The sequence below is a fragment of the Staurois parvus genome, unplaced genomic scaffold (assembly GCF_062004578.1).
Source record: "Staurois parvus isolate SC_StPar_1 unplaced genomic scaffold, SC_StPar_1.0 ptg000058l, whole genome shotgun sequence".
Lineage (NCBI taxonomy): Eukaryota > Metazoa > Chordata > Amphibia > Anura > Ranidae > Staurois > Staurois parvus.
In genome coordinates, this window is record NW_028317854.1 from 5,768,487 (window position 1) to 5,789,128 (window position 20,642).

General features: G+C 40.4%; 1 protein-coding gene across 1 annotated transcript in view; it reads right to left on the reverse strand.

Moving 5' to 3' along the window:
- Positions 1 to 3,486: 3,486 nt before the first annotated feature.
- The window catches only part of CRCP (CGRP receptor component), a 38,089-nt gene continuing 20,933 nt past the window's right edge, over positions 3,487 to 20,642 (reverse strand). The window contains exons 4-6 of the mRNA XM_089668458.1: positions 9,775 to 9,869; positions 5,378 to 5,435; positions 3,487 to 3,833 (exon numbers count right to left, since the gene is read on the reverse strand). Of these exons, the coding sequence (XP_089524584.1) occupies positions 3,690 to 3,833; positions 5,378 to 5,435; positions 9,775 to 9,869 (297 nt within the window). The 3' untranslated portion in view covers positions 3,487 to 3,689. The remainder of the gene's footprint in view (positions 3,834 to 5,377; positions 5,436 to 9,774; positions 9,870 to 20,642) is intronic.

Here is a 20,642-nt window from a genome sequence, read left to right on the forward strand (position 1 = left end):
TACAGTAGCTGGTCGGCAAGAAGTTAATGTTGTTAATGTAAAGTTATGAGCCTGGGCGCTAAAGCATGCATCATACATTCTAGAAAGAGAGTACAACTGCAAATAATGGCTGAGCAGGATCTTGGTGTAGAAGGTTTTTTTTTTACCTTGATACATTTTCTGCATTAAAGTGATTCTAAACCTAATTTTATTTTCTTTAAAATAACAAACATGTCATACTTAACAGCTCTGTGCAATAGTTTTGGATAGAGACAGCCCGATCCCCCTCTTCTGATGTCCCCTGGCAGAGGTCTAGGCTCTTCCCCCCTGCCAAGTGCCCCCATAGCAAGTTACTTGCTATAGGGGCACTCGTGTGTTCGCTCCTGAGCTGGCGGTGATTGACAGGAGCAGGAGCCAATGACTCCCGCTGCTGGCTCTCTATCCAATGACGAAAGAGAGAGCTGCTGCTCTTGTGCACACTGCTGGATCAAGATTGGGCTCAGGTATGTATTTAGGGGGGACTTGGGGGGAGCTGCATGCAAAAGGTTTTTTTACCTTAGAATGCATTAAGAAAAGAAAAAAAAACCTTCTGCCTTTAGAACCACTTCAAGGTAAAAAAAAAAACAAAAAAAAACCCTTATGTTTGCAGCTTCTCCTCCAGCTCCTCCTCATACTTACCTGAGCCTGATCTTGATCCAGCAATGTGCCAAGAGCATTCTCTCACTGGAAATCAAGCCACTGGCCCCTGCTGCTATCAATCAGAGACCGTGAAGAGAGAGTTGGGGGCAGGGCCAAGCCACACTGTGTGGGAGGTTCTGGACTTCAAGCCAACTTTGTCATAGTGTAAGATCAGAAAAGGTTTTTTAAAAGACAAGGTAGCTAATTCAGACACACTCACACCTTGTAGAGGTGATGGCAACAAGAAAGACAACCTTGTATGTGAGAGAGCAAAGAGAAATATCCCTAATAGGTTCAAAAAGGTGATTCTTGAAGGAGAGAAAGAACTATATTCAGATCCTACGGTGTCACAGGAGAGATACCCTGTACAAAAGACTGAATCAAAGAATGAGACACAAACAATATCTGAAACAGGATAGTAAGGGCTTATATTTGACCCATAATGCTACTGCTGGCCAAATGCTGATTTAGGCTATATTGCAAAACGTTGGTACTATGAAAATCACCGAATGTCCTCCATTTCAATCCTGCGGAGTAGATAAGGATGAAGTTTCAGAGGAGGAAAGGCATAGGTCAAGTTGTACTGTGGTCAATCCCACAGAGATACCAGAGCATTCACCTCTACCACCAGTGGATCTCTGCATTTGGAGACAAACTTTGTCAAATTGTTGTTGAATCTGGAGGCCAGGAAATCCATAGTTGGGGTCCCCAACCTGCAACAAAGGACCTGAGGCACCTCTCAGTGAATAGACCATTCTCCCAGGTAGATGGATTGTGACTGAGGTAGTCTGCTTGCCAATTGCCCACACCTGGAATGAGACCAGTGGGCAAGACTGGGATGTAAAGTTCTAGACAGAATTGTTTTTGCTTCACTTACCGCAGCAAGGCTTCTAGTCCCTCCCTGAAGGTTAATAAAGATCATTGCTCTGTTTCAAATGCAGCTTAATGCATTGACATACCTCCTTTGCACCAGCCACAGGCAGCTTAACTCATCAATAAGACACAGAAGTTGAATTCATAGATAATTGCAGTCTTTTGAAGTGTAAGACTGATTTTCCAACACTGACTGAGGGAACATGGAAGAACCAGGGAAGGTCTAGCTAGAACTAAATGAACTGTCATTAAACAGAAGAGAACAACAAAGGGAGATACCAAATCACATAAATAAGCATGTTATAATGGCCCATAAACCACAGCTAGATGTCAGCATACTACAGAACAATAATAACTTGATGCAGTTCAATACAACACAAAATGGATACATATACAGTAAGTGGGCAGAACAACCACTGTTGTGGCATTGTCTGACTGAAGTCTTTTAGGCTTTCCAGTATCCAACTCCTCCTGTAAGTGACAGTATAACCCAGTTGTCTCTTATTTACGTCTGACCCTGTATCCCTTTATGAACAAGAATGAAGATTTGCTTTAGTTCAGTACATTTCTCCTTTTCAGATTATAGGACATCTGCCCAGGCTCTTTTAAATTGGATTACAAAATATTCTACTTTGAAAGTCTAAAACATGTCAATTCTATATCTAACCAGAATAAATTCCATGATTTGATCAAATGTGCTAAAACAAGCAGGAATTAGTATGGAACAGCCCAAATAATATGTATATTTAGATCAGACATGTCAAACTGGTGTTTTATGGGCTACAAACAAGCCTCTCGCTTCTTCTCTGCACACCTCAGTGTATTAAGGTTAAAAAATGCTCCCAGCTGTGTTCTCAAAATGATAAATTAAATGTTCTTACATATTTTTTTCAGCTAAATACAGGAAATTATTTATGGCCTCTTTCCCTGTGATTAAATATAGTAAATTGCATTTTTTATTATAATGTTAACCTCTAAAGTGACAAAATCACTTTTTGTAGCTAAAGTGGAACCATTGGTTCCCATTAAAAAAAAATATGTGCTGCAGTACTTAAAGAGGAACTTCAGTTTCTGTTTATTTCTTTAAACATCAGCAGCTACAACTACTGTAGCTGCTGACTTTAAAAAAACAGGTACTTACCATTACTTGGAATCCAGGTCTGTCTCTCTGCCCCTGGTGCCTCCAACTTGGATACGGGAGCCTGCTGTGCTTCCAAAGGAATCCCCACTGTGCATGCGTGAGTGCTTTGTGCATAGTGACATGTCCCAGGAAGTTGTGGGAGGGGAGGAGGTGGGGAAATGGATATTAGGGAAAGGAAAGGATGGTAAAAGTGGAATGGAATGTCAAGCGGGTATTACAAATGATACAGTCATATGAGGGCTGCAAGAGAGAGTCTTGTCATTGCTCCCTCACACCGTATAGCTTGGCATCTCTAGGTCAGAACACTTCTTTAAGAGCTAAATGTTCACAGATCAGGCCACTGTGAATTGGGCGATCCAGCCTGTATGTGTATAGACATCTAATAAGTCTACAATTAGTACAGGGAACAAGTGGAAGATGGACTTGGCCCAGCATGACAATTCAGAATGCAGGCTTCATAGGATGGGCTCGGGGGAGCTATAGTTACTGCATTAAAACCCACTGGAGTTGATTTACTAAAACTGGAGCGCGCAAAATCTGGTGCAGCTGTACATGGTAGCCAATCAGGTTCTAGCTTCAGCTTCTTCAATTAAGCTTTGACAAAAACAAAATGCAGAACTGCAGCAGATTTTGCACCATGCAGTTTTAGTAAAACAGCCCCACTGAGTCTGCACAAGACGTCTTTCCAAAAGCACAAATATTTTATTAAAGTCCTTTATAAGTCTTCTTTAAATGGCATGTTTTATTTAAGAGACATGTCTACTAGTTAAAATGAAAGTATGACTAGATTGTCACCACATATATTCACATAAATATTTTACACCCAAAAAAATACAGCATTTTATTTAAAAAAAAAAAATGGAATAAATTGGAACTGAAGATACATAAGGATATTGTTTCACTTATGTGAATTCATAACATTGTAAGATTTGAGATTAGCCAAAATATTTCATAAGACAAAACAAAAATGTAGAATAGATTTCGTAACAAGGACTCATTTGTTACTGATGAATGTCCTTTATCCTATTGGAACATCTTCCTCTTCCATTTTAGTCTCCTCCTGTGTTGCAGACTCAGGATCTCCAGGAAGAATGCTGGTTACTGTCTGAATGAGCTGCTCAATCTGTTCTTCTGTTAGCCTTTCTTCGCTCTCTTCCACCATCTATTTTTCAAACAATGATAAAACAACAAAAAACAGGATTTGTAAAACTAAACCACAAACAGCCTAATTGGGGAACCCTATGCAGGCATAAAATCCATTCATAAAAATCTAAGGGTCCTTAAAACAAAACTCTGGTTCAACTTTTTTCTTATGATACATTTACTCAATGTAAAAAAAAAAAAAACAGCTCTTACTGCAATACTTACCCTTAATCCAGAGTTGTCCTCCACAGTACAAGATTCCACTCCGAATGCAGTGTCATCGACTTACCCACTGTGGCATTTTAACAGTGCTCATCATCATTCACAATGTACTAGTGCAGATGTGATGGCTCTCTGCATCCGTTAGAACCACCCAGCTCAGAGAAGAGCTGAAAAGAAAGAGGTCTGCTCTGAAGACTTTAGAAAAAGTATTAAAGTGAAAAGATAACATACACACTGATGGAACTTCAGTAGAGGGAGGGAGGTGGCCTGAGGGGAGAGAAAAGAGGTGGCAGGTGGGTTGGGGGAGAGATTGGAGCCAACAGTTGGACTTTAAAGTGCCAATAGACACCAAAAGGAAGTTGGATATATAGGCACAAAGCTTCAGGCATCTGAGACTGCTGCAAGGTCACGACTACTTATATTTACTATGGAGGTGGTGTGCTGCCGATACCTCCCGTGCCACCTTACGGGGGGAAACCAATTGTGAACACACAAGACTGCTAACCTGTAAAACTGATACCTTTTTTCCTATAGCAATGAGATGGAAAAGGGTTGCATTAGCCAACTGTCATATCAATGGGTACATTTTCTCTATACTGATCTGGTCCCTTGATCTGAATTTGTCATTGCTTAACAGTATTTTGGTAATGCGAGAGGAATGTGCAACTTGCAATAAATCATAAGAATCAATCAGCATTTCTTTTTTCAGTGCTCAACATCCTGGAATGTAGCACAGCCCGATTACTAAGGTAATGGAAATCTTGTTTTGGGCTTTTGCTCTTTTGTATTATCTTAATGGAGAAGATTTTTAGCGTAAAGAAGGCTGGGAAGCTGGAGGAAAAGCAGAGGGTCAGTGGGGTCCCAGTTCAGAACAGTTACATGAAGCTTCACAGAGAGGATCATTAAGACACCTGTCTTTCTAGGATGATTTATACCAGCAGAAACTGCAGCATACAGAAAGTATTACATTCACATCATTCCATAACAAAGTTCTACATTTAGAAAGAACACATTTTAACAAAGTACATGAAGTAAATGTTACTAGCGCTGCCCTCAGAATTGACATGTTTTCTGGCAGTTGAATTTATAGTAATGATTAAACATCACCCTTTTTTTATTTTTCAAAGCATGCTGCTTACATGCCAATGAACTAAAGAAAACCTGTTTATCTGTTTTACACATTAAATAACATCATGGTGACTTAAGAAACAGTAGGGGTTAAGGACATATGGAGAGCTCAACACACAAAGATGTGCAACAATAAAGCTTCCCTCCCTTGACATGCACTCAGCAGATACTGTATTTAATCAGAAAATGCTGTAAGAAGAAGAATGTACTCACCAGCTGGATTTCCACTGCTGTCATGGGCCGATGGTTAAGTAGCTGCAGCTTCTCTGCTCTTCAAAAATAGAAGCATATTATTTCTCCCATGGACTTTTTCTAAATGCCATATAAAGCATTAAACAATACAAAATATCCCGGCTCCTAAAACATTCTGTGCACAGAGCATACCTGTAACTGCTATACAAATAATTCACAATTTCTATTAGTTGATTTTAGCAATAGAAAGCCAAGTAAACAAAATTAACTTATGAACCTAAACTTATTGGCCTTTGTTATGCCAGACAGCATTTTCATGGACCATATCAGCAATTGCTAATGAGGGTCACTGCAGTCAGGCCACATGACCACAGATAACAGCTATGGAACCTTGTTATCAACCATTACTGATCTCCTTTCGAGTGCCACCTTGTGGTATAAATCTCACATGCCTGGATGCAGTCGGCTGCGGTCATTTATACACTGGCAGATACAACATCCTGGAATGTAGCACAGCCCAATTACTAAGCAGACATGGACAGGCAAGATAATAACCTGTTGCCTGACATAAAATAAGAGTCATTCAGCAGCAAATGTAATGTAATTTAGTAACAGGCTGAAAAGTGGGATAGGTTGGTGAGCTACAGGAGCATTGACGCTGTAAAAAGACATATTTCTTCATTTGTTGATCGATATACTACCCCTATAGCACCATTCTACCTGATACTACTCTGGATCTGCAATGACGGCACTACTTTTTACTTGGCGGACCAATTAGCATATTTTTTTTATTGCAGTGACATAAATATCTAAATCTGACTCACTAGCAATTTGGAGCTTGACTCCTAACTTTTTGGAAACAATTTCCTGATTTAAAATGCTGAAAAAAGGCAACATATAATCATAAAAACGAAATTTACAAGGATGACACTGCTGTATAAATTCCTTCATGGATGTTGCTATTTTTACTTTTACTTACTGTGCATTGCCATTTTATGGTGGCTTTTAATACAGCAGGCAAGGGTGGTAATAACTGATACAGTATGTAGGGTTATATTCATTCTTAACAAAATGGAAAGTGCACAATTATATAACTAAACACATAGGTTATTTTCACCTTTCCTGTTCTAAAGCAATAACCTGAGTGGTATGAATTCAATCCCATTACAGAGCAATAATGGTATGAAGCATACCAGATAAATGTTATCGCGACTATAAATTTTATTTCAATAATGTAGTTAAATTGCTTCATAATACAGTACAGTTTCAAAAAACTGACCTGTCGCGTGTTTATTTTTTCACTCTAACGCCCATGCAATGCTGCCATTGATCCACTCCTCACCATATGCAATGCACCTTTGTATGTGATGGCACAGCTAAAAGGATGCCATTATAATTTACAGTGCTTTCTAGGCGGTTACCACAATATGGCTCCAGCCATCTAAGTGACATTTATGCAGCTAAGAAACACAATATGCGAATTATATTTCACAGAACAAGTGGAATTTAAAACTTGCAGTTTGATAGTTTTGCTAGTGACTTTTAAACAAAATGGAATCACTGTTAAAAAAACTAATCTGTTACTGATAACAATGCAATGAAATATTATTAGTCATCCAAGATGTTTTTTTAACATTAGCAATCCTTACCCCTAATCATTGTGCCTTCTCTTTAAGATTTACCAGCATACTGGATAAATCAGCCACTAACTGAAAACCCTTGGACATGATTTTGGTAACTTTTATGGGCTTTAGTGGTAGAGACACTAATTGTGGAATTACCAGAACAGTAATAAAGTGACTGTAATTCTGCCTTCTGCATTGTCACCACAGGTTATAGCATGCAGTGGGGCCTTCAAATGACATTGGTGCATGCCCCCACCCCTGCCCATAGAGGATAAATTCCCTCCCTATATCATGTACCCTGAGGGATTTTCAGAATAATTCTAGATTCATATGACCAGAAGCAGATCTTGACCTGATTTTATGGTCATTTCAGTAAATGGAAGATTTTTAGCACATGTATGTAGGGCTTTCTTGACTTCTGCTTTAATGCGGCCTGACAGCATCAAGAGCACCAAACAAAAAGTAAGATAGGCCATAGATTATGCAATTTCTTTCCTGCAACCTGTAAAAAAAATCACTTGATTCCCTTGATTTCCCCCCATCAACACAGTCAGTGTTGATGGGGGAATCCCTCCTGCGGAGCTATTGTGTTCTCCCAGCGGGGAGCCATCCCTGCAGGGAAAACACGATTACTGCTGGCGGTTACAGCTGAACCAGCTGATATTTGATCCATCTATGGCTGGACTAAACCAGTAAACCTTAACACAGAACAGAAAAATGTTTATACTTTAATAGCTTCTTCCACCTATAATCATCAAATCCAGTTTTAAGGTTTTTCTCACAATTCTATCAACAGCTTTATACTATCAATAAATATCTTTCTAAATTTGTAATATACCATTTAGGCAAATACATTTGTTAGAACATAATTAGGACACTGGTCATTTTCTTTGCAAAATGATCCTGCAGCAAAGGCACTTTCTGTATTACATGATCTGAAATGATAAACACTGAGGCAATAAGACCAGGCAGAAAAAATGAGCATTGTTTTCTTGGCTGGGCCAGCTGCCATCATCTGGATTTGTGGCCATTAATGTGATGAAACAATTCTTATTTTTTTTATAGAGTACAAAGAGAGTGCTATCAAAATAAGGTTAAAGATTCAGCATTTAACTGGCAACCTTTCTTCTGAAAACACAATCATAATCCAAATGTGGAAGTAATATTTTGTTATTCTGTATTTTAAAGTTTTGTCTTATTGTCAATTGTTAATGATTAGGAGGCATGCCAGCTTAAAAAAGATTGTCCTGTGTTGTCTCTAAATCTGAACGCAGGACCTGCCAAAAGTACTTGGCATGCAAACAGCAGACTGACCAGAACCTAAGCATATGCTTTTTACTGAACATCACAGGCCTCATGACATGGGTGCTTGAGGTCATAGAACGTAAACCGCGGGTGCATTTCTGTGCCCCAGATATACACATGCCACATACAGCCAATCATAGTAGTAAATGGCTGTACACTGCTACTTGCATAAACCTGTGCATCTTTATGGGTGTGCAATTCTGAACATGAAGAGTCTGCACCCAGACTCCAGGGTGTGCAGCTTTACATATGCAATAGTTTGGGTAAGTAGAAACATAAAACCGCATAAACCATTCATCATTACTGTCTATCCGGGGTGTGGAAATGCACTCGCAATTTACATTGTATGCCTGAGAGCACCCATATGCATGAGGCCTCGCAAAGCACCTCCAGCCAAAACTTTTATTTTGGTTCTGGATAGAGTACAGAAAATGTTAGTGTCTCTGACTCCACCAGGGAGATTTCCCTTCACTTTCTCTCCTGATGACATTATGTAAGTAGAACAAGAAGTATAGGGGATTCTCTAAGTGGAACACAGACAGCAGTAAAAACACCCAGTAAAGTAGAGGAAGACTAGAATCTGGTAATCTTTTTATCTCAGCAGTTCCTCAACAACGACAGTAACTACTGTGCCATATATTAAAGCAGAACTCCACCCAAAAAGGGGAAGTTTTTTGTCCCCCGCTCCCCATTAAGATTGGCACCTTTGGGGATCATAATAGTAAACGGCTACTACTGCCCGTATTTGACAGGTGCCAGCTCCCACTGCCATCGCCTAGGATTGGAAGCGAGAGTTATCCACCCCCCCTCCCTCCCTGTAGTCTTCTGGGACATGTGACAGGTCCCAGAAGACTACGGGGCCATTCACAAAGCGCAGCGCTTCTCACGCATGCGCAGTGGGCACCCAGTTGTGAATCCCCAAGCTCTCACAGCCGGTTGCCCACACTGAAGATGCTGGTGCCAGGAAGAGAAGACGGCCAGTGAACCCAGCCGTGATGAGGACACCGCTGGACCGAGGGACAAGTAAGTGGCTGCATTTTAAAAGTTAGCAGCTACAGTTTTTGTAGCTGCTTTTATTTATTTTTTTCAGGTGGAACGCTGCTTTAATTAGAGGAAGAATCTGCAAATCTGTATATAAAATTAAAACATGACACACAACGTAAGTAAAATGTGAAAGTAAGACAAAATGAGTAAACTCTAGCTTGTTTCAATCTGGCTCCTGCATGTTCTCAACATGATAAATGTCCCCTGCTTGTGTATACAGAGTATAAATCTGTGCCGCATAATTATCACTGAACAACATAAACCATTTGTTTTCATACTATCACCATATGCTTCTTATCGTTTCATTCCACTCTAGTCTGTGCCAAATATGTGTCCCTCATACCGACTGAGCTACTCTGTCCTGGAATGTAGTACTTCTTCAAGGAGCATATGGCCACAGTAAGATATAAATGCTAAAAGAACATGTAATGAGCAAACACTTACTTGGTCAATTTATGTGATTTCATTGCAGTTAGAAACTTCTGCACTATTTCAGGACTTTGATGCTGGCAGGGTGTGCTGGACAAATATTTCAGTGTCTACAGAAGAAAAACAGCAGATTCACATCAGCAGCTATTACTGCAATCAGACACTTAAACATGTGGATGGCAAGCTGCCCAGAGAGGAACGAGGTCTTAAAAGCATCTAGTCACCTAATTCTGTATTTTTAGGTTGGCTGATGTCTGACAATGGTAGATTTAATGTGTTTTGAGTTGAGCCTAAACTGCAACTCCACTGTCTACTCGAAAATATAAAGTCATGGTTAAAAGCTCTTTCATACACATATCTCTCAAGGAAGGCGTACTCTTCTGTAAAAGGTAACTTTAAAATGAGATTATTGATTTTCAGTATTTATCTACACCAATATATCACAGAGTTCTATACACAGCACATAAACACATTCACATCAGTTCCTGTTCCCTGCAGGAGGTCAAAATCTAATATCTCTACCACATTATATACACTATAGGTAACGTGGCAGGATGCCAAATAGCCCATTGGCATCACAGGAGGAAACCCAGCAAAGTCAGTCATATTTGATTTTTATTTTATTTTCAAATCAAATGTCATTACAGGAACAAAACCTATACTTACATTTAAGATCCAGCACACTCCTTACAGCCATTGATCTTGCATTTCAGTGTGCTGCAGAGAAGTGATGGATGATACCATCAAATTGCAAAGTCTATAAGCATCAATGGCACACTATTAAAATTATAATAAAGTCATTTTTTCATGTTTTACTTACAGGTAAGCCTTTAATAAGGCTTACTTGTAGGTACTGTAAATATCTCCTAAACGTGCACCGCTTAGGAGATATTTACTTCAGCAGCGCAGGTGATGTCACAGGCGCATGAGCTCTGCACTCTCAATGGACGGCGTGCCTTCCATTGAGATAGCTGTACCGTGGTCTGAGACGTCACCGTAGCTCGGCCAGTCAAACGGCCAGGAAGAAAGACCTGGTGAAGATGGAAGCCGTGACAGCGCTCCGCTGGACGGCTTCCTTTTCAGAAAAATCTTTCATAATGAGCTAGTATGCGTTGCATGCTAGCACATTATGCTCTTAAAGTATTACTAAGCCCACAACAGTAAAATCAGTCTGTATATGCAGTAAAGCATGCTTGTTATACTCACTATGGTACCTAAGGGGTTATTACTCCTCATTGTGTAAAAAAGATGTTTGATCTTGTCTTCTCTGATACTCCCCTTTTACTGTCCCCAATCCATCTTCTGATAGAGCAGAGCCTTGGAAGCAAGCTGCATATGCTCAGTTTGATATGTAATTCTAGAGTGTTTTTTTTCCTTGGGAGAGTGCGTGAGATCAGTGCAGGACCAATCAGCACTGTCTAGACAGAGGGTCAGGGGTCATACAGCCTAATATGGGAGAATGAAAACTCCTCTTACAAGCTTTAACCAGTTCTCTGCAGGACACTGATAGAAGTCACAAGACTGCTCTAACTGCTGATGAGAAAAGGTATGTAGCAGTTTATATTTACTAACATAATTGCATTTCCATGTTCTGTGTACTGTGGAAGATCAGATATAGTGAATGCAGGGCCCTGGGTTAAGTAACACTTTAACTTGCAGAGAGAAGTTTTTTTTAGATTTTTTCTTTTTGCCGTTTAGTACCACTTTAACAAGAACCGCAAGCAAAACATTTATACACAACCAGAGGACATGTGCATGTGTATGCACTTTACAGGTACAAAACCTGAATTATATGGATGTTCAATGACCATGGCAAACTAAGACAGCACCTTACACAGTAAAAACAAAAAATCTGATTTGCTGCATAGGTTTAGGAATCACATATGCTTTGTGCATGACAACTGCATGTGCACCCACAATACAAACATACTGGACAGTTTATTATTTGTTTTAGTAGATATGTCAAATTCTATGATCTCCAGCAGTTCACAGTGTAGTAACAAAGTAGTAAGATTTCAAAGTCCTGGTAGTTTTTTGCAGCGGCATTCTGAGCTGCAGTTAATGGTAAGGGTGCCTAGTAGTAAGGGGAAGGATGCTTGGAGATTTTAAGAACTCAATAGCTCAATTTGAGGTTTCATATCCCTTCCACTCCAATCCTACAGATGACTATGCTATGGGATTATATGACAAGCATGGAGCCAGAAAGGCAGTAAGTCCTGCTGTGCTCTATACTTAGAACATCCACAGTGCTCTGGAAATCAGTTGTCAATTGGAAAAACATGAGTGCATGATACCAAATAATTTCAATGACCAGAAGTGCTCATTATGACCCCTGACAGACAGGGCTGCTGTTAGAAACAATGGGGCCCCATACAGCCAACCTGACAGGGCCCCCAAAAACAGTTTACTATGCTTCAGTTATGAATTAACACAGTGAGTGATCGATACTGATTGATGTTCATTTAGGAAAGGAAGGGGCTAGTAAATGTAACATATTTACTGGACCCTTCTCCCACACTCCATCCTGAAGGATCCTATTGTGTGCTTGCAGCTCATGGTGGGAAAGAGAGGAGGGAATCTGGCAGCACTGCAGGGGTGTGGGCACACAGGGGAACCTGGGCAGCAGGGAAAACGTATGGTGCACAGGGAGGGTGATGGGAGCATCGGGGGGGGGGGGGGGAAGCAATTAACGGAACCAACCAATCCCTTGTATGGGTCTCTCTGCAGCAGAGAGCCATACAGGGGACTGGTTCCAGTAATTGCCCCCCTACCCACCCCATCATACCAGTCACCCTCCATGTCCACATTCGATTCAGCCAGCTGCCTGGGTCCCCCTGTAGTTTTGGACCCTGTACAGGAGGGCTGGTTGTACTCCCTTTTTCACAGTCCTGCTTACAGAATGCCTATTTCCAATGTATCGGGCTCTATGGCCATTTACAGCAACAACATTTGTTTAAGATTAATGGTAAACTAATAGCTATGTCCGCTAAGGTAACCATAGCCATTTTTTAAAGTGTAATCCTGACAAATGGGAAAGGATAAGAAGAATTCAGACTACAGTGAAAGATTTACAAGTCCCTGCACCAAACCACTTTACTAGTTTTTAACAGATGCTTACATATTGGCAGTATTATAGGAATAACCTGGCCTGCTTAAAATGCAATCACAAGTAAGAAACTCACACTAACCATAACTTTTGCACACTATATGCTGAATGGTTTACACTTGTCCCATTACTGTAATATTTAAAGTTGCACTAAATCCTGATCAAACACCATTCTATTCAAGTATACAGGATATTCCTTATTCAAAAAAGTACCTTCTATTGTTCTCAGACTCCTCCAAATTTCCAATTTTCTTCTTTTTTTTTTTTTTTTTGCTGCTGCGATCTGCTTTCCCCTTAGAGGGTGCTATGTTTGTTCCATGGTCCCAATGAATGCAGGAACATAACCACTATCTCTTGCTCACTCCCGAGATGTACTAGTGCAGTGCACATAACCCCGACTAACGTGCACTGCTCATTTCAAACAAACGGAAATGAGATGGAAAAAGAGAGGATCAGGAACTCACGGGAGGACATTGCAAGGAGACGGAAAAAACACAGCAAGAAAACTAGTTCATGAAAACTAGATTATAAGGGTCATTAAGTATTGGATGTGTATGGATTATTTTTGTAGAAAAGTGTCACTTTAAGAAACAAGGTGTATAAGCACGAGTTCACAAATCTTCATGAATGTCATGCCTGCTTCTGTGCACGTTCGCACACATACATTACGTTCCAAATTGAGATTTATTTTTTGCTTAAGGTTTCTTGGAAAGAACTGCACTATGCTCAGTGGTTTACTACTTCAATGCTACAAGCGTGAAGAAATCTTTAATGAGGTGTGGTAATCCCTGGTAATCTCATTGTGTGCATAGAAGCTTGTCACCTGACTAGTAAGAGTCGCTGCAAATATGGGATTCGCTTCTCTACTGACATCTGGGATTTTGTGAGTTGCTGCAGTGCAGGTGTAGACTTTCATACTCACATTTCCTTCTCTACAGGATGCTTTAAGAAGCAAGTCAGATGGAAAGTATAGCGTGGTTCAGCAGAAATTAACAATTTTATGCTTGCTGTATGGTTATAGGTAAGGAGATTTTCAATGAAGGCTGACTCCAAGCACAAAAATTAGAAAAAAAAAACTCTTGCAGTAGGGCCTTTGTGCATTGCATGGATTAAACGCTCATTATATTTAGGAATGTTGAAATAAAGAAAAAAGCTTACCTTATTCCATGCTCCAGCCAGTTTTCTTCAGCAACATGAACAGTCCTCTGCAGCCTCCTTTCTAAATCGCACATAGCTGCAATTACAAGCTCACCTCCTCCACTTCCAATGCAGTGTTATTAGCCCTGCATTGTATGTAATGACGTGGAGGAACTGCCCACAGACGAGAGCTTAGAGAAGAACAGGAGAGTGCCGGAGCTAATGGTCGAACCTGGACATAACAAGAATTTAACCTTTGCAGTGCATAACTCCCAGTATGCTTCTCAATTTTACTGCAAACCTCAGTGGTTTGCCAAACATTAATCCTCACAGCTTGTCTAAGGCTGGGTTCACACTGAATTGGCAGCGTTTTATGTGCGAACTCCGCACCGCATCAGAATTGCACCCCATTCATGCAAACCACCATGGGTGTGTATGCTAAGTTAACAACACCCTGAAATCGGTCCGCAAAACGTGGTGTGATGTGCAGAATTGGATCGAATAGGTGTGAATACCCATGTGATCCGATTCTAGTGCGGACCCAAAAGAGGGTTCTGCACCTTTTTGGTGTGAATGCGGTGCTATTGGAAACATACAAAATGTATGGCTCCAATCGCATCGCACACAAATCGCATGTGATTTGCACCGGAATGCGGTGCGGTTCCTGTGCGAATCACATGCAATATACCACACTGCATATGTGTGAACTTAGCCTAAAGACACCCTACCTCTTTCTCAAGGTCATAGATATCAGTTACTCTCCTTTTCACTCCACCACCAGACCTCAGTTGCTTGTCAAACTTCAGGTAAATGTTTGTCAGTAGCCTTCTATAATCATCAGTTAAACCTTGGTCACCAGCATACATCCATTGCCTGCCACAATCACCTATCCTCCAGTAGCCATTCTCTTCAGTGAAGTCCTTACACCCTCCTTTCTCAATAAATACTCCTTGCTCACCTTTCTTCTCATATAAGTGGTCTTAATTTTAAGCAATAAATGTAGGCTAAATAAATATGATTAAATTAAAGAGAAACCAGATTAAAACCTGCCACTTGGACTAATTTATCAAACACTGTGATACAGAAAAATTGAGCAAAAGTAGAATTGTTGCCCGCAGCATCCCTCATTTGTTACCCAAGAAATTACAGATGAAACCTGAGTGATTGCTATAGGAAAAGACTTTTCACAGATCAGCCCCAATGCACAGTAAGACTAGTGCGGATATCTTCTGGAACAGAAAACAGAACAAATCATGTGTTCAAATATGTACCCTTACATCATGTGATGGTAATGTACATCTGCTTTGCATTTTAAAGCAGATATGCATAATTTATTCCCATCTTCATGAAAACTGGCCATATGCAAAAAAAAACCTATGAAATTCAACACCTTCACAAAGACATAAAGTTCTCTTTCAATTAGTTATATATCACTAAACTATTTTCTCAAATTTATCAGAATGGTATGGATCCAAGACCAGTGTAGCTTAAACTAAAAGGACACGAACATATAGTTTAAAAAAGGGGTATACATTCAAATTTCCAGAGCTCTCCTTTTTCTTAGCATGCACACATTGGTACTAACTCGTGTAAAATGCACCGATAAAGAAAGAAATCTTTTTTTCACCAACACTGAATTTGTGTTTTGTGCATTGATAAATAAATGTCAAACCATACAGCTAAATATCTTGTGTTTAAAAAAAAAAAAAAAAAAAAAAAAACACAACTCACATTTTTCCATGGTTTATTTTCTGACAAGGTTACCTTTGAAATGCCAAAAAACAAAATAATCCCCAGAACACTACTACTGATTTATGGATGTACAGTATGTCACCAGCCTTTCCCAACCCTCAGGCTAGGTTCACACTAATGGGGTACGGTACATTGTATGTGATTAGCACAGGAACCGCACCACAATCCTGTGCAAATCACATGCGATTTGTGTGCGGTGCGATTGGAGCCATACCCATTTTTAGGTCCGCACTAGAATCGGATAGCATGGGTATTCACACCTATGCGATCCAATTTTGCACGCCGCGCCGCGTTTTGCGGTCCAATTTCAGGGTGTTTTAACTTAACATACACACCTGCAGCGGTTCGCAAGAACAGGGTGCGATTGTGATGCGGTGCAGAATTCGCACAGAAAACGCTGCAAATTCCGCATCGCATCAGTGTGAACCCAGCCTCATACTAAGGAAAAGCATTCAGTTCTCCCTTAAAGCTATGACAAGTTATATTAAAAATTTGCATATTTCATTTGAACCTTGCATAGACAATTTCGTAGATATGCATGGAAAGACACTTTAAAACATTTTTCCTTCATTCTAAATGTATGTAAGAAATAAATAAAAAAAAAAAAAAAAAAAAGAAGACTTGTGAATGTATAAAGTATATATACACCAGCAGGTTCTAGTAGCAATTGTGATAATCATTAGGGATTAAGCATACTGCATGTACTAGCAGTCATGTGGTGCCCTCTATTGGTAATATATAAGAAATAGAATTAAAATAAATAGTTGACCAGTTACAAAAAGTTATCACTGTAGAGAAAATAAAGTATATTTTACAGATTTCATTTAAAATACTGTCCCAGATTTAGAAACAAAAGCCACTGTACACCAGATATATCCATATGTCTGTGGATAGCTTATACACTAAACATGGACGTTTGTGAGATATCCAGAGTGCAGCAGCTTTTCTTTTTCTGGTCAAGGAGCGTGGGCAACTCAGCTTGTCTCTGGCACCTGTGGTTGGAGTGACAGAGTCTCTTCGGTTTACTGGCCCCAATTTGTTTCACAATATGTTACTTTCTTGTCCATTGAGGGACACAGATGTATTTAACCTTCAGGTTATACTACCACCTACAGGAGAAATAGACAAAAACTATAGGCCAAACACTGAGCTGTGACTACTATTCTTGCTGAATCAGGTGCAGGAGCACAGTTTCTTGTGCTGCAGTCACCATCACTTGTTACAGTACCACCTTTTTTTCTCCAACAGCTGACCTGGTAAAGAAAGTTGAAAAACAAGACTCACTGGCAGGATCACCAGGTGAAAATGAAGGTTAAAAGAAAAAAAAAAAAAATAAAGCAGACCCCATATCTAAGGATTGGTAAACTGCAAAATAATATTTTTTGTTTTTGGGTTTAGTACTGCTTTAAGAGAAGCTTCAAGTCTCAGCTTGGGACCATGTCTGACTCAGAGGTCCTTAAGGTTTGTCTTTGCTGAACCTGACTTATACATTTTGGATTTCACCAGTTCTTTTATAGACTTCTCTATAGATCTGCTATCAGATTCTTACTCCAGCAAGGACACAGATTGCAGGTCTGATTGCAGTCTGCAGTATGCATTCTACCCTTATATAAAGGAAGAAACAGCTCCTGCTCCACATACCATCTTGGCACTGACTGTCGCAAACCTAAGTATGGCACAAAAGTTTGCAGAAAGTTTTTCAGTCTTTTTTCTCCGAACTGTTCACCATTTTCAGACCAAAAAGGAAGGTATCTACTCATCTTGTATTTACAGTTCTGAATGCTTTCATGCAAACTCAAAAACACCACATAGAATCCACAGATTCTTTTATATCCTTCCCCGCGGAGATTTTCTGGCTTCTGTAGACATCAAGAACATGTTTCTACATGTACCCAATTTTCCTGCTCATTAATGTTTACTTTTGGCTATGTGACCCCTGCATTAACCAGTTTGAGGCCCAGCACTTCCCTCTATCTTCAGCACATCAGTTGTTCACCAAAGTGTTGGCCCAGTAATAATCCTGCTGTACTCTTGTAGCATCTCCATTGTGGGATATTTGCATGACCTCCTGTTGAGAGAACAGTCATGGCCTTTGGACAACACAGCTTTTCTGTCTATACATTACAATGCTTTCAGTGGATCCTGAACTTTCAGTAGTTGTTGCTCAAACTAACTTGCTGGAAGTATCTAAGTCAAAGTGCTTCTGCCACAGGAGAAATTTCTGGCTCTTCAATCTCATAATTAAACTGTCAGGTCGAGGAGTTGCCCAGTTTTTGCATCAGAGTCCTGGGTATGATGGGGTAACCCAATTCATCTAGTTTCATTCTAGGACTCTATAATTCAGACCGCTCAACTGGCACTGAGGACCATGTGCTACTTTTCTTGGTTTCCGTGCATCTGGCGCTGGAATCAGGGAAGCCCTTCCTTGGAGTCTCATGATGGATGCCATCTTATTAGACTGGAGAGGAACCCTAAGCATGCTACTGGTACAGAGGATTTCGTCAGCAAAGTAATATCATGTCCTGACAAATATCCTACAGCTCTGTGTGATTTGGCTGTCTCTTCAGCATTGGATCAATGTACTAGTGAGTCATGCAATCTGGATTCGGTCAGACAACACCATGACAGTGATATACGATAACCATTATGGAAGACTAGAAGTCATGCAGCAGCTAGAAAGGTAGATCAGAACAGCTTTCTATGCTGTTTTTATCCCAGGTGTAGACACTGGCAGGGGGACTTTATTAGCTGGAATTGTCTGGTCCCAGAGGGTAGTGGTTTATAAACCCAGAGGGGGTGTTCTAGGATCTGTGTCACAGGTGGGGTATGCCAGATGTGGATTTCCTGGCCTCCAGGTTCAACAGTAAACTATACAGGATTCCCGTTTTCAGAAACAGGAATCCTCTAGTGAAAGCAGTGGATATTCTGGTGACTCAATATACCTTGCTTTATGCTTTACCTTCCCTGAATCCTCTTCAGCTTCACGGGTTGTGATGGAGAACATTCCAGAAATACTCTTTGCTCTGGATGGGCTTAGGCAGATGTGGTATTCTGGCCTGGTAAGACTCCTGGTGGAAATTTTGTGTTATCTTACAGTTTGTTAAGGCTCCTCTGTCTCATGGACCGCTTTACCAACCTGTTTCTTGTTACTGGCATTATATCATGACTGAAGCCCAGTTTGGGTTAGAAACATCTTTGAGTTGGCGATTCCCATGTTAATTACTAAGAAAATTGAAGACAGACCTTGCGAGAAGCAGACATAGAAGGCATGCTGCACTTGGATTTGTCCTATGAAGATACTTCCAGGGTCAAAGTTCAAGATACCCCTTTTTCCTGAAGCTGGACATGGACTGAGAGTTTGACTCTCAGCACTATCAAGGGTCAGGTTTCTGCCCTTTATATTCTGTTCAGAGACCATAGACCTCTTGCTCTTTGATTAAGACCTTTATACAGGTGTTCTCTCATGTAGTTTCCACTGTCCATTCCCCTGTGATATCAGGGAATCTGACTTTGGTACTTTCTGCACTTCAGAAACAGCCGTTTGAATCCAATAGAGATGTTCCTTTTGCTCTAATCTTATGCTCGAGGTGGCACTCTTTGAAGCCATCACCTCTGCAAGGTGAGTGCCAGAATAAGCAGCCTTATCCTGCAAGGTACGTTCTGGATTATATAAGGACAAAGTAGTGTCAAGGCCCAGAACTGCCTTTTTACTTCAGAGAAGTATGGGTTTCCTTTCTTTCGTTTCCTATCAGGGCATGCTCTATTAGTCCTGTGAGTGATTCTTGGGCTTTCCAGCATTAGGCAGCCATTTCCCAGATTTCTAAGCTGTTACCGAAGCATAAGTTCTTTTGTTTTTGTAGGTCTACCAGGTGGATGTTGTGGCCTCTGCTGTCAGCTTTTACCGTAACGTTCTTCAAGAGGATCTTTGAGTTTCAGGCAGTGCCCAGTTCTGTTGGGTTTTTTTTTGGCTTTTATTTGCTGTGTTTCCCACCCATCAGCTGGACTGTCTTTGGACATCTTGAATGTTAAAGACTCCCATGCCACTTAGTGGATGTGAAAGAAAAAATTGGATTTTTGTTCTTAACCTAAAATCCTTTTTTGGAGTCCATTGAAGGACACAGGCCCCACCCTTCTGCTTGTTCATGCACTTGGTACTGCTTGTTACAAAATTGAGGCATGCTGAAAAATGGCTGCAGCAGCTGCAGGCTCAGCAACGTACATAAACTTAACAAGGCTGCTTCTGGATTTGGGGTGTGCACCCCCCTGCTGACCCACACTGCGGTTGAACACAGCAGGATTTTGTCAGCAGGTCCTGACCAATCATTTATGGCTGAGACCTTCTGACTACCTGTGTCCAATCACATCACAGAGCCCTGTGTTTACAAACACAAAGCTTTTTACACAGAGGAGCGGTCTGGCTGCTTCTTCTCACTGCAAAGAAAGGAGAAAAAACAACCAAATCTCTTTAAAGCAGCACACATCACACATATTAAACTTGTTAGGGCACAGGTAACCCTTTGATTGCCTTTTCCCATCCAGTGTCATTAGTACAGTGACAGTGTACAGTATTAGCACTGACCACTGTATTAGTGTTAGTGTACCTTCTAGCCAGTGTCAGTTAGCGCCAGTTTGCTGGCCACACTATCACAGTCCCACTATAAATCACTGATCAGCGCCAGCGCCACTAGTATAGCATTATAGCTGTGTAAATTCCAGTATATTTACCATAGTTTATAAACGCTATAGCTTTCACACAAACCAATTAATATACACTAATTGGAATTTTTTTACCAAAAGACATGTAGCAGAATACATTTAGGCCTGAATTTATAAAGAAATTTGATTTTGTTTTTTTTACCGAATACGTTTTATAGCACAAAGTATTAAA